This window comes from Chenopodium quinoa, unplaced genomic scaffold, assembly GCF_001683475.1.
Source record: "Chenopodium quinoa cultivar QQ74 unplaced genomic scaffold, ASM168347v1, whole genome shotgun sequence".
In the NCBI taxonomy this organism is placed as follows: domain Eukaryota; kingdom Viridiplantae; phylum Streptophyta; class Magnoliopsida; order Caryophyllales; family Amaranthaceae; genus Chenopodium; species Chenopodium quinoa.
Window position 1 is genome coordinate 603415 of NW_018743669.1, and position 23488 is coordinate 626902.

At 34.5% G+C, this 23488-nt stretch overlaps 5 protein-coding genes across 5 annotated transcripts; 3 read left to right on the forward strand and 2 right to left on the reverse strand.

Annotated features, from left to right (window-relative positions):
* Window positions 1-202: 202 nt before the first annotated feature.
* Window positions 203-1646, forward strand: LOC110683403 (probable glutathione S-transferase). The gene is made up of 2 exons (XM_021859764.1): window positions 203-661; window positions 1091-1646. The coding sequence occupies exons 1-2, from the start codon at window positions 341-343 to the stop codon at window positions 1430-1432; spliced, it is 663 nt and encodes a 220-aa protein (XP_021715456.1). The 5' UTR covers window positions 203-340; the 3' UTR covers window positions 1433-1646.
* Window positions 1647-1987: 341 nt separating this feature from the next.
* On the forward strand, window positions 1988-4785 carry LOC110683402 (probable glutathione S-transferase). Its single transcript, XM_021859763.1, has 2 exons — window positions 1988-2378; window positions 3629-4785. Exons 1-2 carry the CDS (start codon window positions 2055-2057, stop codon window positions 3968-3970), a joined length of 666 nt encoding a protein of 221 aa, XP_021715455.1. The 5' UTR covers window positions 1988-2054; the 3' UTR covers window positions 3971-4785.
* Window positions 4786-7141: 2356 nt separating this feature from the next.
* On the forward strand, window positions 7142-10865 carry LOC110683404 (scaffold attachment factor B1-like). Its single transcript, XM_021859765.1, has 6 exons — window positions 7142-7525; window positions 8757-8866; window positions 8982-9090; window positions 9289-9438; window positions 9961-10024; window positions 10121-10865. Exons 2-6 carry the CDS (start codon window positions 8757-8759, stop codon window positions 10603-10605), a joined length of 918 nt encoding a protein of 305 aa, XP_021715457.1. The 5' UTR covers window positions 7142-7525; the 3' UTR covers window positions 10606-10865.
* A 638-nt stretch (window positions 10866-11503) lies between these two features.
* On the reverse strand, window positions 11504-19399 carry LOC110683405 (alpha-glucan phosphorylase 2, cytosolic-like). The gene is made up of 17 exons (XM_021859766.1): window positions 19021-19399; window positions 18078-18307; window positions 17649-17828; window positions 17118-17294; window positions 16922-17007; window positions 16520-16709; window positions 16323-16415; window positions 15419-15603; window positions 15219-15336; window positions 14786-14914; window positions 14440-14658; window positions 14153-14356; window positions 13892-14050; window positions 12983-13246; window positions 12406-12596; window positions 11847-11978; window positions 11504-11762 (listed from the first exon to the last, which is right to left on the reverse strand). The coding sequence occupies exons 2-16, from the start codon at window positions 18285-18287 to the stop codon at window positions 11852-11854; spliced, it is 2532 nt and encodes an 843-aa protein (XP_021715458.1). The 5' UTR covers window positions 18288-18307; window positions 19021-19399; the 3' UTR covers window positions 11504-11762; window positions 11847-11851.
* A 735-nt stretch (window positions 19400-20134) lies between these two features.
* On the reverse strand, window positions 20135-23430 carry LOC110683407 (calmodulin-binding receptor-like cytoplasmic kinase 2). The gene is made up of 6 exons (XM_021859769.1): window positions 23185-23430; window positions 22622-22851; window positions 22357-22525; window positions 21963-22052; window positions 21288-21586; window positions 20135-20625 (listed from the first exon to the last, which is right to left on the reverse strand). The coding sequence occupies exons 1-6, from the start codon at window positions 23405-23407 to the stop codon at window positions 20308-20310; spliced, it is 1329 nt and encodes a 442-aa protein (XP_021715461.1). The 5' UTR covers window positions 23408-23430; the 3' UTR covers window positions 20135-20307.
* Between the last annotated feature and the right edge of the window lie 58 nt (window positions 23431-23488).

Genomic DNA, 23488 nt, shown 5'->3' on the forward strand with positions numbered 1-23488 from the left:
ACGAATAAATCGGGTATAATAAATGTTTATTTATTTTTAATTCTTTTCAATTTTTAGCTTAAAAATATATACCGTGAAAGTAGTCCAAATAAATCACTTTAGTACAGTTAATACCCTTACATCAAGAACATTCTGCTAACGTAAGCCATGACACATTCAAAAGAAAATCCTAGACTCTACGTCTATAACTAGAACTATCAACTTAGGATTCTCCACACATTTCTTTTACTCTCCAAAACCCTTTATAAACACCCTTCAAAGTTCAAACCCACCTTATTAAAAACATATTCCGTAGTAAACTCCCTTAAAATTCATTTTTACCTCAAACAAAAAAAAAAAAATGGCAACAAACGATGAAGTAAAATTGTTGGATTTCTGGGCAAGTCCATTTGGAATGAGAGTGAGGATAACATTAGCTGAAAAAGGAGTGAATTATGAATACAGTGAACAAGATTTGATGAATAAGAGTGAATTACTCTTTAAGATGAACCCGGTTCATAAAAAGATACCGGTTCTGGTTCATAATAATAAACCGGTTTGTGAGTCTCTTATCATTGTTCAATACATTGATGAAGTTTGGTCTGATAAAGCTGCTTTGATGCCGTCTGATCCTTATCAGAGGGCTCAAGCTCGTTTTTGGGCTGATTTTGTTGAGAAGAAGGTAATTCTTAAAAAAACTCAACTTTTTTTTTTCATTAAATTTCATGCTTTATTTTTATAAGCTTGTATCTTGTCAAGCGGTCTGATTATTGGAGATTATTTATGTTTTTAAAGTCGATAATTAAAGGATTTTGATTAAAAGTAGTTAAATTGCTCACTATATCGGTTAAATTGTTTTGTCCAAACAACACATCATATTCAAGGGTAGTTGAAATAATAGCACATAGAATTGTTCAAGATTCTTTATGTAACACTATGTACTACCTCCATTTTTTATGATGTGCAACAAAGGAATATTTTATGTCTCACAAATAATACACCTTTGTTGCACATGATAAGAAACGGAGGTAACATGTTATTGCTTGATGCTTGATGAGTGTGATCGAATGACTAGCATAACTATATATCCTTATGTGTGACACACATACAGATTTATGATACTGGGAGGAGAGTTTGGACCACTAAAGGAGAAGATCAAGAGGCGGCGAGGAAGGAATTCATTGAGCATTTGAAGCTATTGGAGCAAGAGCTAGGAAACAAACCATACTTTGGAGGTGATAAATTTGGGTTTGTTGATGTTGTTTTCATCCCATTCTATAGTTGGTTTTACGCCTATGAAACATTGGCTAACTTCAAGATTGAAGAATCTTGCCCAAAAATCATTGAATGGGCTAAAAGGTGCATGCAAAGGGAAAGTGTGGCTAAAGCTCTTCCTGACCAAAACAAGGTTTATGAGTTTATTTTGCAGTTAAAGAAGAGGTTGGGTCTTTAGAGAAGTTGGTTTTTTATGTTGCATTGTATGGTTTGGTGAGAGTAATAATGTAGTACGTTATACGTATATGTCATGTATGTGTTGGTTTAGCTGTATTTGTATTAGTACGTGGCATTAATGTAATAGATTTCAAGCGAGTTGAGACTCCATTTATTTGAAAACTAAGGCGTATATTGTCGTATGAATAATGATGTAACTTGAGTACGTGTTTCTAGTCTAGTGTCTCTTGTTAAAACAAAAAGATATATATATCTAAAATAAAAGATATTTACTAAAAGGAAAGGGGACTGTGATGAGAAAAATAATATCAGAAAATAACACGTGTTATTATCGGTGTCTGTTTTTGGTATTTTGCTCTCACTAATCGATGATTATCAATTAGAGTACTACCCTTACATCAAGAACAATATGCTAACGTAAGCCATGATGACACATTCAAAATAAAATCCGAGACTCTTACAACTCTACGTCTCTACTATCAACCTTGGAATCTCCACATGCATTTCTCTTTCACTCGCCAAAACCCCTTTTGGCCCTTTATAAATACCCTTCAAACCCACCTTATTAAAACCACAAATTCCCTATCGTTAATTAACTTTAATTACCTCAAAAAATTTTAAAAATGGCAACCAATAATAATGAAGTAAAATTGTTGGATTTTTGGGCAAGTCCATTTGGGATGAGAGTGAGGATAGCATTAGCTGAAAAAGGAGTGAATTATGAAAATAGTGAACAAGATTTGAAGAATAAGAGTGAATTACTACTTAAGATGAACCCGGTTCATAAAAAGATACCGGTTTTTGTTCATAATAATAAACCGCTTTGTGAGTCTCTTATCATTCTTCAATACATTGATGAAGTTTGGTCTGATAAACCTGCTTTGTTGCCTTCTGATCCTTATCATAGGGCTCAAGCTCGTTTTTGGGCTGATTTTGTTGAGAAGAAGGTAACTCATCTTTAACTTTTTTTTCCCTTTATATTTCATGTTTATTTCATCAAGCTAAAGGAGATAATGCGTGTGTGCCTAATATAAGTAATCTATACTACCTCCGTTTCTTTTTAATTAATTGACACATTTTGACTTTAGCACTATTTATTCACCTCTATTTGACCGTATTTTGTGCTTTATACATAATGAAAAATATAGTCATGTGGGATCTTGTTAGATTCATCACGTTATATGCTTTTAAATATCAGTTTTTTTTTATAATTTTTGCATCGATAATTAAAGATATTAATGATTGAATAAGTGCATTGACAAACGTGACTAAAGAAATGTGTCAACTAAAAAGAAACGGAGGAAGTATATATTAAGCTTGATTATTCTACGTTTTTTTTCTCATAAATATTATCTCATTAATCCTAAGTAAAAAATATTGGTGGGTAATATTAAAATAATATGTTATTAAAAAAATATGTTGATGATGTCATGTACGCTATATAATAAAATAAGAGGGGTATTTTGGAAAAGTAAAATTTATCACCCAAAACTTCCTCCACTTTTTACTTTAGTCTAATTGGAGATTATTTATTATGTTTTTATAATCAATATATAATTAAAGGATTTCAATTAAAAGTTGTTATGGTTATATTTATAAGCTAAGGGAGTATTTGATGACTCCTTGTTTATGGGTCAGAAAAAATTAAGTTGGACATTACTACGTCTACCTAATTATAAAATGCTGAGTTTGATTTCACTACTACGGTACCACTACTCTAGCTAGTTAAGGACCACCATAATCAAAACAATTTTTGCCTATCATTATCATAGCAGCTACAAGCCGTGTTTTGTACGTCTTGTTGTAATGTTAAAATTTACTTCTTCAGTTGATATTATTTACTACCTCCGGTCCAAATTACTTACAACTTTGGGGTATTATTTGTGAGATATTAAATATTTCAAAGTTGCGAGAAATTTGGACCGGTGGTAGTATAACAATTTAACATAAAAGTAAAGAGGAAAAATATTTACTCGTTTAAAATAAAATGAAACGAAGGTAGTAATTGTTTTGTCCAAACAACACATCATATTCAAGGGTAGTTGAAGTAGTTATATGGAACAATTAACAACACATACAAAGAATTGTTGTAGGTTCATTTTGTATTTCCTACTTTGTAAGTTAAGTTGGATCAAGATGTATGTCAAACATTGTCATTCCTTTGATCAGATGACTAACATTTGTGACATTCGTACAGGTTTACGTTGCTGGGAGGAGAGTTTGGACCACTAAAGGCGAAGATCAAGAGGCGGTGGCAAAGGAATTCATTGAGCATTTGAAGATATTGGAGCAAGAGTTGGGGAATAAACCTTACTTTGGAGGAGATAAATTTGGGTTTGTTGATGTTGTTTTCATCCCATTCTATAGTTGGTTTTCCGCCTATGAAACATTGACCAACTTCAAGATTGAAGAATCTTGCCCAAAAATCATTGAATGGGCTAAGAGGTGCATGCAAAGGGAAAGTGTGGCTAAAGCTCTTCCTGATATAAACAAGGTTTATGACTTTATTTTGGAGTCAATTAAGAGGTTGGGTCTTTAGAGAAGTTGGGTTTTTTATGCTATTGTAATATTGTTTTTTTATAAAGAAAAATGGTAAGGAGAAGAAACTTGACCAAATCTTTAGTTTGAAAGTGACGGAGAAGGGTAAGAAATATTTTGAAAGTGACGGGGGAAGGGTAAGAAATTTCTAGTTTTACACCCCTTAAAGTGCCTCTAGTGGGGATTGAACCCCCAACCTCAAGGTTGGAAGGTACAATCCTTACCACTTAGTATATTGTAATATTGTACGTATGGTTTAGTGAGAGTAATACTCCCTCCATTTTTAAATACTTGCTCCATTTCTTCATGCGCGGAGTTTTAGGAGAAATTGGAGAAAGTAATAAAATATAGAGGTAGTGGGGTAGTTGAGAGAATAAAAAATTGTAAAAAACAAAAGTAGTGGAAGAATATGAGGACAGAGAGTATTATGTTGGGTCCACTAAGTGTGAGAAATGAATTAAATATTGTAAAAGCTTTCTAAAAAAGGAAATGGAACAAGTATTTAAAAACGGCCGGAAAAGGAAAGTGGAGCAAGTATTTAAAAACGGAGGGAGTACTCCGTAGTCATGTAAAACGTTATACGTGTATGTCATGTGTTGGTTTAGTTGTATTTGTATTAATACGGGACATTAATGTAATAGAATTCAAGTGAGTTGAGACTCGATTTAAATTTATTTAAAAACTTAAGGTGTATATTGTCGTATGAATTATATAATGATGTAACTTGAGTGTTTCTAGTCTAGTGTCTCTTGTTAATCCGTACATTTTGTCTGTGTTAAATATTACTCCGTACTATACCAGTTACTTTGTCTCGTATTTACTTGCATGTACTTATTTTAATTTACATGATGAGTTAATTACTTTTATCACTTTAGTGTTCTTATTTAAATGTTGCTTTCTTTAACAAAGCTGTTACACATGTGAGATATCGGAAAATATATGACTAACGAACGCTTTGAAACTTTTTCTTAAATTAATCGATTACATTAGAGTTTTTTCTTTTTTTGAGGCAAATCGATTAAATTAGAGTTAGGGCATGTTCTCTTACGTTGAAATTCAATTCAATTCAGTTCAGTTCAGCTTAGTTCAGTTCACTTCAGCTCAGTTTAGCTCCTAATTTCCTTCTCATATAAATTATTCATTTCAGTTCAGTTCAGTTCAACTCAATTCAATTCACTTCAGTTCAGTTCAGTTCAGTTCAACTGAGTTCAGTCAATGAGAACAGACCCTTAGTTGCTCTTTTATTTAACTAAAAATATGGTTTACTGAGTAGATCGAACTTGTTACTCCGTAGTTACTAAAACTTGGATTAATGAAATTATATAATCTGTTAACCCATCTTCAATCTGTTAGGATTTTATCCAACAAAAAAAATAATCTCCTGATAATTATCATCATTATTGCCTGACATGCATGGAGCCATGGAGGACTTCACGAGGAGAATATTATTTTACATTTGAAGAGAATAAGATTTTTGTTTTTTTTTTTTGAGGGATTGAAGAGAATAAGATAGGAAGCTGATATTACCAAAACTCACATAATATAAAATATAAAACTCTTGCGTGAGCTTGAAAGTAAAAAAAATAAAACTCACATAATATAAAACTCACATAATGCCTAATTTTAATCGGTATTGTACCAATATCATATTGTGTAGTGATTTTACTATCTCAGTCTCAAAATTAATTGCATGAGTATTTCTTATTTGGTGTCTCAAAATTAAGCATTTGTTTCAATTTTTAGTTTTTGTATACTACCCAGTACCTACATACCCTCACTTTTTACCTTTTAATATACTCTTTAACAGTGCCGGGGCTAAAATTGCAAATTATTTTTGGGGCCCTGTTCAACTTTTTAAAATGGGGTCTTCTACTCGATAAATTTAATACCCAATTTTTATTTGATAAAAAAATTCGTTACATCAGAAAATTCGTCAAAATTAAATTTTCCTGCTTAGCACTGTGCAAATGTGTTGTCTCTGCTTTTTATCTGTAGTGCATTCCATTAACAATATTTTGCTGATGTTATGCTTCTTGATTCAAAATGTGATACGAAGTATTAAGTTCTGTCGTATTAGTTCTAGTCCTTCACTTTTTTTATTTGCTATGTTGTTATTATGTATTGTAGAATACTAGAATGTTATTTTGGTTAGTAGAGACCTTTTTATATCTAGTCTTTAAGTCACTAATTTTCTGGGTAAAATGAAGTTCAATCAACAATTTATCAACTGGGTTTTCTATTTTAAGAGAGAAAGAGTGAAAACAGAAGAATCACAAAAAACTTGGCAATTTAATTAATAGGGAAATTCTCTCTCATATAACAACAAACAAAAATCCCCATTTAAACACAACGTACATTGCATTTCCTCATTTTCAATTCTACCCAGTTCGGTATTAACCTCAAATTCAACAATATTGCACTAAAAATTCCCCAGAAAAAAATAAATAAAAACAATAAAATTAAACCTGTTAACCTGTTTTAAATTGCAAAAGCCTTCGTACACAGCAAGCGTCGAATCGAAAGTCTTCACCAATGACAAAACCGTTGAAATTATGAACCAATATGGGGAAAAATAATTTTGGGAGATGAAAAAATTTGAAAATTAATTGAATAATTGAAGAAAATGAAGATAATAATAGAAAGTAATTAAGAAAATATAGAGTTTTAGAAGATATAGAGTTTTTTTGGAATTAGAATAGTAGATTGAAAATTTTTTGGGAAAAAAAAAATCTGAATTTTTGGAAAAAAAATTGGGTTTGCTGGTTTAATTGGGCGGAGGTTTCTAGAGGGAGGCTACATTCAATGTACTAGTATTTGGATGAATTCGAAGCCAACTGTCAGCTCCCAAAAAAAAATAGAAAATTGTATTATGAATGTCTCAAACCCAAGACCTTGTATACACAATACAATTGCTCTAACCACTACACCAACTGCAATTTCATAATATTATATCAAACTTAATTACATATATCTATATTTTGGGGCCCCTCATATTTGGGGGCCCTGTTCCGTCGACCACCTCGCTCCGGCCCAGAACCGCCTATGCTCTTTAACTTTTTACCTTTAAATATACTCTTAACTTATTCCGGTTATGCTTAAAAACTATCAAAAGTAGTGTAAAACTTAACATTATTACGAAATATAAAATTTGGGTCAAATCGGGTTAAATTCAAATTCTTTAGATTTGGGTCGGATTTCTCTCAGTTTCTTCGGGTCGAGATCAGTTCAGAGATTGTCAGCCCTATTTGTAATGGTAAGTTGAAAATATATCCACCGTCAACGTGGCGAGTATTTCATTTGATAGAAAAAAGAGAAAAAAAATGGATGGACGAAAACTCGAAATTAATGAAGCGGAATAAAAAAATTAAAAAATAAAATAAAATAAACTTCCGAATCAGCATTCTCCAGAACCTTCCTGCGCCTTATAAGGCTATTCCCCACCACAATTTTCAGTTTTCCACAAACTTCCGCATTTTAGAGAGAGATAATCTTCTCCATTCTCAATTTCTCATCAAATCTCACAATCTCAGAAATTTCGATCAATCAGTTTTTCACGGTTAGTACTGTTTAATTCTTGATTTTGATTTGAGTTTTCATGTTCAATTGTTGTGTTCTGGATTTTCCTGGTGAATTTATTATCAAGAACTTTCGACTTGTTTAGGGTTTGTAATTTGTGGGCTTTTTAATGTTAATGACATGTAATTAGATTTGATTTGACTGATCGTTTCAATTTAAAATCAATTGTTGTAGTGTTGTTTTTACAAATTCATTGATCGTTAGGCAATTTAATTCGAAATCAATTGTTATCTATATTAGGGTTTTGCGTTCATAAGATAGAAATTGCCATCTCATCTTTGGCGTTAATTTTTTGGGGAAGTTCGAGAAAACGTAGAATTGTTAAAAGTAGTTACCTGAGCTATACAGGAGTGAGATTTGCGTAGATATTGAAATCGATTCTTAATTAACCCGGAAGAAAGTTATGCTTTCCCCTTGGTTCGTTAATTTGTAGGAAATCTGTGAATTTTGATAAGGGTATCAGATTCTGGCTTTCCCTTTATAGACTACTAGATAACCTGCCGGAGAGTTTTGCTATCGTCGGGTTTGGTCAAGAGTTGATGGATTAATCTTTGGCAGTGGATAAGCAAATTGATGAATGCGTAATGTTTGTAGTTAACAGCACGAAAAATATACCTATAACTATAAGATATGCTCTGTCTCTAGTATGAATTGGCAAGCAGAGTATTATGTTGCTATATGTTTTTTACCTGGCGTTGCCATTTGATGGAAGTATAACGTAGATTATGTGCATTTGAAATTTAATACTCTGTATGTTGTATAGAAGATTTATAATTTCCCTGAGAACATGTCATTGTATTTTAGAATGCACTGTACAAGATGAGTTTCAGCATAATATTTTATTTGATCCAACAAAATTTTTCCATATCACTTGTGGGATTAAAAGTTTGATTAAATTATTTATGATCCATATAATTGACATGTTATAAGCATCTAATTGCCTTAAGGTTGTAGGGCATGGTATCTTTTCTATCTCTGAAATTCCCTAGTTACGCAGATGATATTGAAACCTTTTGGAACTATTTTAGTAATATATAAGTACGTAACTGTGTGAGTTCTCTGTTGATATTCGATATGGTTTCTTGGTTGTATTACTGGTGATTTTATCGACTGTTGGAGTGTTGGGAATAAGTGAATAACTTGTTTGTGAAGTTGCTGTACTTGACCTTCTATTTTAGTTTCTAGAATCTTAATTTTCGTACCTGTAACAGATGTCTTACTCCAGACGGGATGTTCGTTCACCATCGCCGTACAAGCGGTACGGTCGCTCTATGTCGAGGTCCTTGTCTAGATCAAGGTCATCGTCAAGAAGTCGATCAAGGTACTCATCTTTCGTTGATATGTATTTTGGACCTCTGTATTTTAATTTCACTTGAAGTATAAACAGAGTAACAGCAGCAATGTTGATGATATTTATGCGCTTTTGTATGTGGCAGGAGCCGTGAAAGCAGTGTGGAGAATCCTGGCAATAATCTGTATGTGACTGGATTGTCGACACGTGTCACCAGAAGAGAACTTGAGAAGCATTTCTCAAGTGAGGGAAAGGTGATTATATATTTTGCAGTTTTTGCGAGCTTTTAGAATGGGGCATTATATGGTCAAATAAATTGAATTGAAAAGCAATTGTGTTTCTCTTTATGAGCTCGAATGCTAGCAGATTCTGTTTGGGTCTATGGGACCTTAGGCTATTTTTTACTGTTATTATTTCTACTTGCCCTGTTCCCTAATGAATGACATTTGCAGGTTGAGGATGTTCACCTCGTGACAGACCCATGGACCAAAGAATCACGTGGTTTTGGTTTTGTGACTATGTCCTCTCTTGAGGAGGCAGATCGTTGCATTAAGTATCTGAATCGCTCTGTGCTTGAAGGGCGTGTCATCACGGTTGAGAAGGTATAGATTTATTTTTTATTTTTACATATTAGTTCCCTCCCCCTCAGCAGATTATCCTCGTATCAGCAGAGCTCAGCATTTCCCAAGGATTGGTATTCTTTCAAGCACTAGTATTATTTAGAGCTTTTATGATTGCCATGTTTATGTTTACAGCTTATGATGTATCAAGATTGGTATTTGTTTTTGTTGGCATGTTAAGATTGAAATCTGTTTGCTTCTTGTCGCCTGAAGTTTTTGTGGCAGCTACAGGTTAGCTGTGTGTAGCAGCTCTTCACCAAACTACACAACTATCAAATCAATCCAAGCAAATCAAATTTCAGACTTTATATCAGAGGTTTGTATGCCCTGCATTTCTCTCTTTGCTGTTGAGTTTAGCTGTGTGCTATTATTGCTTATTTTGTTAGTTCCTTGGCTAAGAAGTCTTCTTTTCCCAAAACCGTAATCTGCTGCTTAGTGGACATACATAGGGTCCCAGGTTATCCAACTGTTAACTAACACTCAGTCCACAAATGCCTATTTCAGGCCCGAAGAAGGAGAGGTCGCACACCAACACCAGGAAGATACTTGGGGTTGAGGACATCTCGCAGTAAGAGTCCTTTCCTTTGTCTTGAGTTTTTGTTATCTTTTTCTGTACCAAGTACCAACTGGTTTGCAAACTGTTTCCTTTATATCCTCTATTCAGGTCGTGGCCGTTCTACTTATGCTCAAGGTCTCTCTCTCCATACTACAGGAGATCATCAGTTGGTAGGCGACGCTATGATTATTCTCCTGATGAAAGGTACTACAGAAGAAGGCGCCGGAGTTACTTCCGTAGCTTCTCACCCAGGGGAAGGAGCTACTCACGCAGTTATTCTCCGAGACCAAGGAGAAGTTCAAGGAGGAGCTACTCTCGGAGTTACTCACCTAGACCAAGGAGAAGTTCACGAAGGAGTTACTCACCTAAGCCTAGGAGAGGCTCAAGGCAGAGCTACTCCCGTAGCTATTCACCAAGGCCAAGGAAGAGTAGCAGGAGAAGCTGTTCTCGCAGTTTATCAAGAAGCCCCAGTAGGAGTGTTTCCTATTCCCCTAAGAAGTGTGACCGATCCCTTGATAGTCACTCATCCAGAAGCTACTCGGGTCACAGTGCTCCCTCCAGATCTAGGTCTCTTTCAAAATCTGCTAGTCTAAGGTCTCCTTCACCGTCTACCTGAACAGACTGGTTTCATTGTGTAGAATAAACTCTAATATGATGTTCTCTTAATTAATTTAGATACTTGTCCAAGGCTGAAGTTGACTACCTATTTAGGCTTTTTGATTACTCTCTTTCCATTGTATTATATGTGTATCTGGAACTTGTTGGGTTTTCTAAACCAGTGAAATTGTATTGTGAAGCGGCTTGCAGTTAACCTTTTGTTGGCGTTTTAATTTGTAGCAGACTGAAGTTTAAACTCGGGTTTCTTATATGTGGAGCTATTAAAATAGTACGCAGTACATATTATTGAAAACAGGAGAATTAGAAGCAATATTGCAAGTCACTACTATACCGGATTACGGGGGCTATTATGTGCTACAAATAAACAATCTCCTTTATAAGCTTGGGTTAAAAGTAACATGATTTCCATTGAATAATGCATCATGCATTTGAGTTTCAACCCGATTCTTTATTAGTAGAGTTCATACTCTGTATATAACAACAGCTTTGATGGTTTGGGTAAATCTTATTACTAGTAAAAGAATCCTTTGATCTGTCGTTTAATTTATTAAAAGAATCCTATGATAATTTAGGCTTTGGGGTAAAGGATATAAAAGCATCGTTAAAAATGCATATCAATTTTCATACTATATGATGTGTCTGATACTAGCATTATAATAATTTCAAAGCTTGAACCAAACTTTGTTGAAACTGACTTCAAACCTTTGACGGAACAACATTGTTCGTGTCCAAAACTACTTAAGAGTAACTACGCTGACATCCATACTAAAAAGTACAAATATTATGTAAATATACAAGTGAACTTTGTTGAACAATATAGCTTAAACAACTGGAAGACAATTTCTGCGTTTGATTAAATTAAATATTGGAAGGTATGGAATCTTGAATCAATGATCTTTATAGTAAATCAACAGCATGAAAAGATGATACACAAATTAGATAAATATGGGTTTAGGCCTAGCTTTATTTTAATGAAGTAACCACTTGTTCATGGCACTTTCTGGTGCTACTAAATCTATATTTCAGTACATAAAACAGTTCCAAAGTCGCCACTAATTACACTTGCAGCATCACACAAATGACTAAATGAGTAGACAACTAGACGTCTTCAGATCATTTCATCCCTGCAGTCCTGCAGATAATAGAAATATTTTAAGCAAACACTGCATTAGATAAGAAAACATAAAATTGAGTCCACAAAATAAGAAACAAATACCCTCTTTAATTTACAGGGCATTCTTCTATGTTCCATATCTCCTTTGCATATTGTGCAATTGTCCGGTCACTGCTAAATTTGCCACTCCCAGCAGTGCTTAGTATAGACATCTTCAGCCATTTCTTTTGGTCCCTGCAGATGACACAAAGAAATCGGCAAAGCTAAGCAGCAGATCAATTATGGGAAGAAGAGAATGGTTCAAGGGCACCCTGCTGAGTTGGTATAGTAGGGTGGCTCTTTGAAGTGTACAAGGGCAACGCTTTGCCAGGAGGTGAAAAGGCTGAAAAATAGACGTATTTAATATTTATTAACAAGGCTGAGAAGTCTCTAGGCTCATAGTAACAGTATATATGAAGACCTAGGAAGCAAGGAGAAATTGCAAGAAGATGTGACATCACATTTGGGACTTTAAGCAATCAGTGTGGTGTTGGTGCAACTCTTTTACAAGTTACAGCCAGGAAGTTTTTATTGTCTTCAGTCTTCACAAATTACGACAAAAGATCAATATATCAACCAAATGAGCAACGAAAAAGTAACAAAAAAAGCCAAGGAACTTTACTTGTATGCTTCATCAACTTTAGCCTGAGCATCCATGTAACTAGGAAAATCATGACCAACAAGGAAATAGTCTCCACGACCATAGCCAGTATTGCCTTCAAGAGAATCGAGGAGAGGATTATAGTCATAGCTTCCAAAAGCTCCAGATCTTATAAACTCTTTAGCCTCTTCAAAGCGAGGATCTGGTTTGAACTGCACCATCAAATACCATAGTTTCAGGTCAAAAGCAAGGCATGGAAGTGTGAAACATGATACTAAGATATAATATATGCATCATCTCTACATAACTTTAAAAAGAGCTAATTTCTTGGGAAGTTATGTTTGGATAGATATTCAACATTTTCCAAATTCTGTAGATCTATCTTTGATCCCCCCCCCTCCTTGTTTAATTTCCCTTGATTTAGTGTATAGTATATTAAGGTCATGCATCTGAGTAAGACAGAAGCTAACTGCTAAACCAAATTGGTCTGGTAAAGAGGTCAGTCATCAGCTATCCATGTTTGCAATCCAGAAAGATTGCACATCGCTACAGAGTACAAAAAGTTTCAGGGAAATTATCAATAAGTAAGAGTAGATACCAATCCATTCTCCCTATCCTTACGGAGCTTTGGCACTTCATCTGCCGTTGCTCCAAAGAGAAAGAAATTATCTTCTCCTATTTCTTCTCTGATTTCAACGTTGGCACCATCCAGTGTTCCTATGACGAGGCATCCATTGAGGGCAAACTTCATGTTACTTGTTCCACTGGCTTCCATGCCAGCAGTGCTGATATGCTGTGATAGCTCACTTCCAGGAATGAGCATCTCTGCCACAGATACGTTGTAGTTCGGAACAAAAACGATCTGAATTATACAAAAATAGATAAAGTAAAAATCTTGAGAAGATCATTGCTATAAGGAAGCTCACACAAAATATAACAAAGTGGCTGATACTGAGTCGTGCACAAGTTAGGAATAAGGTAATTATCTCCTTTTCCCTACTTGTTTTATTTTATTTTATCATTATTTAATCCATCCTCTCTATTATTCTGAAAAAATTCACTCCAATGAAGAATGAATGAAATGTTCTTTCAAGGCCACACCATATTTTAAAAAATGACAAATAACATTTACTATTATGTAACAAGCATGACTAATTAGTTCCGCATTAACATCAAATAAGTCACGCAGTTCACTAAAAAAGTGGAGTGTAGTGCAACAATGTGTTGAATTCTTCTCCTCATATAGCTACTGCTATAGTAAAATTCCATAAAGACGAGTTTGGAGTTCTAAAATTAGTAAGTCACTTTAACGAAGATGGATTTTAGTGATTTGGACATTCCCTAGAAGTAATGCAGGTTTTTTTATATCCAACAAATAATTGAAACACGAGAATATGTTTAAATAAAACAAGTAAAAGAACTAAATAAAATGTAAGGATTTCAGTAGCATTCTGCATTCCAAGTGTGATTCCAAACAGAGGTGATGATATATCATGCTGTTCATTACCTTGAGATAATTGTTGACTTCTGGATCAGTGTTGACAACAGAACCCACATCATTTACCAATTTCACTATTCTTTTAGCATTTGTATATGTTGCAAAGGCCTTTCCACCAATCATGATGGTCCTAGGTGTAGCATTACTACGCTCTTCAGGACTCATCTCCTATCAGGGACAACTTAAATAAGAATAGTTGCATTGGAGGATTTGCGACAACCTGAAAACAATGTATGGACTAGTGCGTATTCATGCATTTCTTGTACATACCTTTAACTTCTTGTACATGTAAATTGCACCCAAGATGTTTAGTAGTTGTCTTTTATATTCATGAATTCGCTTGACTTGTATGTCAAAAAGGCTATTTGGGTCTATGCTTACACCTGTAATTTCATGAATATATTGTGCCAAGCGCTTTTTGTTTGCCATTTTGGCAGCAGCCCACTCAGCTTGGAGGTCCTCATTGTCTGCAAACTGTAAACCATATATATGGTTCAGCATCAATCATTATAGTTCAAGAGGTAGTATAAGAAAAACAAATTTTCAATAGTACTTACTTTGCGCAGATTAACAAGGAGATCAAGATTCGTAACCCATTCATCAGTTTTCAACCATTTTGTGATGATGTTACTGAGCTCTGGATTGCAAAATCTAAGCCACCGTCGAGGAGTAATACCATTTGTCTTATTTTGGAATTTGGTAGGCCATATTGAGACATAGTCTGCAAATAATTCTGATGTTAAGATGTCACTGTGCAACTGTGCCACACCATTCACCTGCATAGCATTAGATAGAACCAAGACGAAATCAATTTATTTGCATTTGATTTTCATAATTTTAGTCAAATGAATGTATACATATAGAGCTAGCTTGGTTTCAAAAAAAAAAAATATTCTAGCTCACCGTATGAGAAGTCACCACACACAGATTTGCCATGCACACAACTGACTTTTGTGGATTGTTGTCCAAAATGCACATAGAGTTAACCTTGTCCTCAAGATCAGGCCTTGTGGAATGTATCAACTCCACAAACTGCAAAAAACCATTTCAATGGTTTTGGTGAAAATAAGAAACCAGAAGTAGCATCTTGCAATTCAACTCCAAATAAATGTCACTTTTTTTCAAGGACACATGCTCAACTTATATCTTGCATTCACCATTAATTTGATTTTCCATACCAAACCTTCTTTATTAAGTCATCTTCTAAATAAGTATTGATAAATGATAACAATGTAGCACCATAAAAAAAAATAAAAAAAAAAAAAGAAAAAAAAAGGCCGCTGTAGGACTACTGATGTTGCACTTAGTGATGGTGCTAGAAAACAGACAGACCTACCCGCTTGTCAATTTCAGTTATGATCTCCATATGACGAGGTAGAAGCTTCCACATTACAGATTGTGACCACTTCTCCAGAGCTTCAGGAAGAACTGTGTGGTTTGTGTAAGCAATGGCCCTGTTTTAGTTGGTTTCACAGTCATTATGGAACAGTGCACTTGATATGTGAACAACAGGACTCATATTTAATTGAAAATCACCTGGTTGTCACATCCCAGGCTTCATCCCAACCAAGCCCTTCATCATCCATCAGCAAACGCATAAGCTCTGGAATTGCAAGTGTGGGATGTGTATCATTAAGCTGAACAGCAACTTTGCTTGGAAATTCAGACCACTGCAGAGGTGTCTTTCCCTCCTTCCTCTCTTTAAATCTGAAAATAATATCCTGTAATAGCAGATAAGAAGTCAAATCAATGTACAGACCAAAGGGATCATAATAGGATCTACTGGTAAAATAGTTGTCTCATATGGCATGCTTCAGAGTACAGAAGAATACAGTGAAAATCATTAACCATTGCTCCAATAAATGTTCAGTGAATACATGTTACTCTGAGATTAAGCATTATTAACTTCTAGTCACCAGGATTCCAGCACAAAACTACCTAGGTTCCTACATGGAGTATTCATGAGTGCTAAGAATATATATAGTTGAGCAATAACAAAGCTTCTCTCCTGATGTAGAGGCAGTAGTCTTGTGCTAATGACTTCAGAGGCTATAAGAGCATCAAAAAAATATACTACAGACTGTACAATAGCTATTTCTATGAGTATTGAGTAGCATGTTTTGCAGAGAAACATGACCAGAAAAACTTTGGCAAATGAACCTATTTCTTATGTGAAATCTTCAGAGTTATTCCCCATCTAACAGGGTTATTTAAAGTTCGCATCAGAGAATGCAGTGGCAACCTAACAGCGTGTTTCATGTCAGCTGTGACAGTCAATAGAAATACAACAGTGGTATCGCAAGCTTATATTGCTCAGTTATGCTCGTCAAGCCATAAGTGTTATTAACAGTACTCTAACTGCAAAGTGGAACATGTTTTAAAGCCAACAGGTCCAGAATCAAAAGATGCGCATCAATTGATAAAAAACTTGAGATTTAACCTGAAGTGAAGCACTGCACAGAAAGAATTGTTGCTTCAGACGCAACAGCTTTCCGCCTTCAGTAGCATCTCCTGGATAGAGAACAGCACAGATCTGCAAATGTAAAAAGCCTATTAAACCTCAAATCATGCAGTATATTACAACTTTACGAGTAGTACAATTATAAAAATCTTGTGTAGGACTTTCATTAGACTCACCTGTTGAGCTCTGGAATGAATTTGTAGAGAAGATTCATACTGTCCATCATTAAATTGAAACAGATCAAAGTCCGTAGCACAAGCCTTTGCTTCCCAAAGACGAAGACTAATGGTGTTTTTGGTCTTGTAACCTGGGATAGGAACATCATATGCCAGAGCCTGAATAATCTCACCATCGACCCATTTTCGTCTGAAATGCACAAGAGGTTTACACATGGGGTCAGGGGGGATTTGAGGAGGATGATGTGCATAACAACTAAGTTGCATAAAATGAGGGCAGTTGATATGCATGGACTTTTACTAAGTCTCAAGTTAATAACTTGTACTTATTTAAACTCCACAAGCTAGACTCATGAAATGCTTATAATTAACAAGATAAGTACATCTTGGAGAGACACTTACGATCCATCGGGATTGACCTGAACTTGACCAAAAAATCTGACAGGAAATACAACATCATGCCTGACAATTTCCCAAGGACTGAACTTCTGCAAAATTTCAGAAGTTTAAAGTAAGATATAGGACATTTGAATTGGGTTTCATGATATCTTTCAAGGAAAAAAGAAAAAGTTTAATAATGTTATAGGTTTAGTGAAACCTCAAGCCAGTCTTCAGGAACCTCTGCTTGGCCCTCCTTAGTAATTAGCTGCTTGAAAAGACCATGCCTATATCTTAAACCGTATCCCCATGCAGGAAGATTCAATGTAGCCATGGAATCCAAAAAGCAAGAAGCAAGCCTCCCTAAGCCACCATTTCCAAGTGCTGCATCTTTTTCCTAAAAGACAATCAGTATCATCTCAGCAAAGTGTTAAAATTTCTATTGAAGCTTACACAATTCTCATAGATAGTTAAAAATCAGCTATGCAACTGAGAAATGATGTTATTAGCATACAGCTACTGAGAGAAAAAAAAAGAAAGAAAGAAAAAAACAAAGATATTGATATTCAAATTATGGTTAGTATCAAAACTTGGATGACACATGTTTCTAGTCACTAAATACATTAGAAACATGCAATGAGAGCAGAATAAGAGATGATTAAGCAAAACTAATTTGGCACATTAAGGAATTACGATGTCAAGGTTCCTTGCAACACTGATGATATCAATATCTGGCCATCTAACATTATACCTGCTCAACAACTTCCTCAAGCTGATGTCCAAGTTTATTTAGAGCATCTGCATAAGCATCTTGGATGTTCAAGTTTCCAACAGCATTTGTTAAGGCTCGTCCTTGCAGATATTCCATGGACAAATAGTACGTCTGCTTTGGATTAGCCTCATGAAAGTGCAAATAGGTTTCATTCCATTGCTGCAGATATCGATTCAAGAAAACAACGCTACATCAGTCAAATAATTAAATGTCTGCAAGCAATGCTAACTGAAATGACTAAAGACACTTCAATATTTTGCTTCACATCTAAGATCAGCTGAACATATCCATTTTTTTAGAGTATTCATCAACTCATATTCATTACAGAGTTTACCCTAATCATTTCCAAAATATCACTAAATGATCTTTTTACCAATGACATGAAAGCATGGGTGTTAAGATTGGAACCTGAATAAGACGATCCCGAACACTCTCAGCAGTGGCATAAAAAGCCTGCTCTGGCTCAAACTTTAGAGGGGAGAAATGAGGGCTGAACTGAGCATGGTAGTTAATGTTTGATGCAATTTCAGTTGGTTCTTCAGATAAAGGATGTGCTTCAGCTGGAATTTTCGAAGCAATTCCATGCTTTGACACACCATTGGCTTTCTCTGTCCCCATCTGCAGCAGTTAATCCACTCCTACATATATACGAATCCTTATTAACTCTCAAACAACCTAAATATTTTACAAAAAGAGAAAAAAAAAAAAAAAAAACCCTTAAATTACCAGCTTGAATTTAACAATATTGCCACAACATTAATCAGATAAAACTAAGAAAAAAAAATCAACAAGAACTTTCAAATTAATCAGTAAAAATAATCTGAAACTTGCATCAAACATTCCAAGGATGTACTGAGAAATGCTCGGTTCATATCCGAGATTAATATTCAAAACAAATCAAGATTTTATGACATTATATCAGCATATATAGTAACAATTGTATATATGTACAATATTAAATCAACTGTATATCTTTTAGTCCAATATAGAAATTCATCCGGTGTTATTCTATTATAAGCACCTGCAGCATTTGGAAAATCAACAGTAAATGTGATGTACAAACTTCAAGATATGAATGAAATCAACCATCGTATCGGAATTTAATCGTCGCATTACTAGTTCAAATCACATACAGATAATGTACATTAAATCATTAAATCATCACATTAAACTTCATCAGAAAAATTCATTGAAATACATTAAAATAGCGAAAATCAAATTCATCCGACAAATAAATATGATTGTTACTCCTTAATTCCGAACGAAGAAAGTATATTAAAACAATGGAAAAATGAAAATGAGATAAAAGGAATCAAATTCACAAAAATTAACGGAAAAAAAAGCAACTTACCTGATATTCCACAGAATTTCAAGCACCAGCTGAAACAATAATAATTAAAAAAAATTGAGATATAATATCTTAAAGCAAACAATTTGAAGCGTTATTTATGAAGAAATAGTGAAATTAAATTGCAAATTGCAGAGATATTTTCTGAATAATTGGAGAACGATAGAAAAAGAATATGCGAAAAAATTGACGAAAATGACTGCAGAAAAAGCAGACAAATTGATAATTTTGGCAGTTTATGATTGAATTTCTGAAAAATAAAAATGAAAAATTAGCAAATTTTTGGAATTTGATTGATTCAAAGCAGTTCGATTCACGAGGAATGATTGAGGAGAGAGAGAGAGAGTGTAGTAAATTGAGTGATGAAAAAATATTGAGATTGCCAAAGTTTTTGGGAAGGGACACGTGGAGGGTTTAAAAGAGCGCGCTTAACGATATTTTTAATTATTTTTTTGCTTAAAAAGTGCAAGCAAAAATAGAAAGGTGTGTGTAATTTAAGTATGGAAAAAATTGATTTGTAATTTCGTCTTCTTCCTCCAACTTGGGAGATGGGTTGAATCTGGAATCTGAGATATTATTTTCAATGGTATAATATCAACAGCCTCTCGTTTTTCAATGATAATAATAGGCGATATTTCTATTTTAGACTTTTGGTGAAAATTTCGTTTGAGTCTTTATAACCACCGCTTCTAATTTCTATATTCTTTGAAAGAAAGTGAGACAAAACATCTTTTTAAATTTCAATACCCAGTTTAGGACCTTAACTGGGTTAAGGTCCTAAATTGGTACTAATTTTCAAACTCATATTGATTAGTAGCTATTGTAAAGTAGTAATTGTCCTTATAGACGATTTTATTAGGATGATTAATTTACAATATTTAGCGTTAAACACGTCAAAATCAAGGTTGCTATGACAATCGAGCTATTATAGAGTATATATAAGGATCTGTTCTCTTCAACTTAGTTTCAGTTCTGCTCAGTTTCTAATTTTCTTCTCTCATAAACAATTCAATTTAGTTCAGTTCTGTTAAATTAGAACATACCCTAGCATCCTTCAAGCCAAGTGAGGTAAAGTTTTACTACAACACTATAAGTGATAAACCAATGAACATGGAACTACAGGAAGCTAGCAATCTTTGTAACAATAATCACAAATTACATTTCCAATCAATAATCTAGCTATACATCAAAATTTTCTTAACATTTGACCTTCTGCATGCTGCAAATAGGTCTATACTTACTACATATAAAGAGAACTCAAGAATGTACACAACACCCTTTACAATTTGACTATGCAGACATAAAAGAGTAGCTCTCTCCTACAATCCCCAATGATTCTTGGCGTATCTTTCTTGCATCCTTTTCAAGTATATCGACCGATCTATGAGAAGCAGAGTAGTCCAGCTGATTTCCCTCTTTAAATACTTTTCTAATAGCCCATAACTCATCAACGCACTCCTTCATTGATGGTCTAGACTGCCTAATTGGCCCAGTGCATTTTTTGGCAACTTCTAGAATGTTTTCGATTACCTTGATGGATGCCGGACTTCTGTTCAGCTTAGGATCCATTGCCAGCACCGGCATACCATCTCTTAGCTTGCTCAATGCCTGCATTAAGAGATTAGCTTAGCTAACTTAGCAAAACGAGGGGTCATGGCATGAAGCTTAAAATGAATGACATCTATCTTATAATTCTTATAATATTTTGCTTTTGTGATCTTTAAATCTGATGTTTTTAATCATGAACCCATCATGAAGATCAATTTCACGTGAAACTAAAGTGACATGCAACATATTAGAAGATTGATCATGAAGATGAATACAGAAACATATGGCTAATCAGAGGAATTGAGTTCTCATGTCAGGTAATTTAATGTCTGATGTAGTGTTGGGCTAAACATATGTCGCTCTAATCAGATAACCCAGGAAAATTCAGAAATTTCTAAGCTGAACATGGCACTTCCAAATAAACTGGTTACTGGATAAGAGTCTGAATCTGATATAGTCTTATTACTGGGTTAAGCTGCTCATTGTTGATTCTAAATGACCAAAATTGGACAAAAAATTAAAAATGATCAGGGTAAAAAAAAACTGTGTTAAGATATCAAAATAAGTCTACTAAGTTGGACTGTTTTTTCATATTAGTTACTAAAGCTAAAACAGCATAAGTTGAATGAAGTAAGGAAGTCATAAGATACAAATATAATGCAGATCATTAATACTTTTGCTTCATTAAGAAATTAGTAGAGAGAGTTGACTAGGATGCTCACCCATCTTGTGGTAACTCTCTCTTTGACCCCTTTCAATGGTTCAATTGGGTGTCTTCCTGTCGCGAGTTCAACAAGCAATACACCAAAAGAGTAGACATCACTTTTTTCAGTCAACTGATAAGACTTCATATATTCAGGGTCCAAGTATCCAGCAGTCCCTTTGATCTGAGTAGATATGTGGGTTACATCTGCACCATCTGGGACAAATCGAGCAAGCCCGAAATCTGCTACTTTAGCTCGGAATTTCTCTGTGATGAGAATGTTAGATGCTTTTATATCTCTGTGGATAATTGGAGGATCTGTCAATTGAAGAAGCAACATAAAGAGGAATTCAATTAATCAATGTACAAATTCTATAAACAAATTTAAGTAATTCAGTAAGCACTCAGGAATCAGACAGTAGTACCAACTAAAATTGCTTCTGTAATTTCTGGAAATGAATTTTTTGCTTTCAAACTAATAATGTACAAAGTTAACTTACAGAACAACAGCATTGAATTATCCGTTCACAATCAGAGTTCTTACAATGTTTGAAGATGTGATTTCATATCAAAATCCATTAAAAGAAAATGTAGGATATGATTTTAATCCAGAGTTCCAGACTAAGCCCAAATATAATCCAGCACAAAGTTAAAAATGGAAAAAACGTTATTCTGGAGCTTGAAATGCACCTACCGTTATAACTGTGTAAATATGTGATTGCATGAGCTACATCAATAGCAATATCCAGTCTTTCAGGAAGCTCAAGCACTAGTGCCCGATTACCTGCATTGCAATTCAAACATAATCAACTCTCGAACAGAAGATTTAAAATAGAAGGCGTTATATGCAACACATGCTCACTGAGGACACAGCATACTGCAATGGTTAGATTTTCATTTTGGGAAGACTAAATGTGCTAGGACAATGTACCAGCATTTGCTGACATTCAGTACCAGATTATAACACCATTATTCACCGATATAATAGCCATCATTACAAACTTATAAATTTTTTATTTTTTTATTTGATGAATACTGGATAGAATTTCATCATTAATACATACTGGAGAACTTGGCTAATGGCTTACCATGTAAAAGGTCGAACAGAGTTCCATTACCAACATACTCAACCACAATAATTTTTTCATCCGGGTGCTCTAGATATCCAAAGAACTTCACCAAATTTAGGTGTTCTATCTTTGAGTATGCTAGGACTTCGCTCTTGAATTCTTGTGCTGTGCGCATATTATAAACATCCTGCCACATATCAAGCAAGTCAATGAGCATATCACCGGCATAACAATCTGTGAGTTAGTTGATGATCATTAGATGTTAAGCCTATTATGTTTTTACCTTTTTGGCACGTTTTATGGCAACAACAGTTCCATCTTTCAGCTGTCCCTTGTACACTGTCCCAAAACCGCCATCTCCAATTACATTATTCTGAGAGAAATTCTTTGTAGCTTTCTTGATATCATGAAGAGTAAAATTCAATGAGCCATAGACCTCTCCACTTACTGATCCCGACGAATTAAAAGAATCTGGCTGCCCTCCTTTATTTTTGCTTCCTGTGGAAAACCCAGCTGAAATAGAACATACAAAATATATATTACTTAAAATCCTGTAAAATGGGAGCACAATCCAACTCTATCTCATTTTCACAAATTTAACAACTGAGCATTGACCACAAAAATTCACACCATCAATATAATCAAACGAGTTTGATTATATTTGATTATTGCATCTAATATCACAAATTATAAACCAAAAGGTCCCCTCTACGAACAGAAAGGCGCTCCTAACTGTTATAAACTGGGCATCCCTTCATGAATAATGAGAAATCGACAGTAACCCAAAGAAAGAAAGAAAAAAAAAAAAAAGAGCTGAGAAAATGTAAAGGGTGATTGAGGACTAACATGAGTTGCTATGAATCTGATTCGAGTTCTTGTTTCCGTAGGATTGCTCTGGATTCGAGTTCTTGGTTCCATAAGTTTGCTCTGGTTCTGGGGCATCCCTCTCTGTTTTGGACCCAAAAGCTGTGCAACTTATAGTAATTTTCCTTATAAATTGGTATAAACGAGACTTCTTCTCCTGGTTTCCATGCTGGGAATTGGGAGAAGGGAGAGGTGATTTCTTCATTCGCGACACAAATAAAATTCTCCAGGCAAAATAATACTAGAAATTATCTGGATCTAAAAGATGGAAGATATATTATAATGA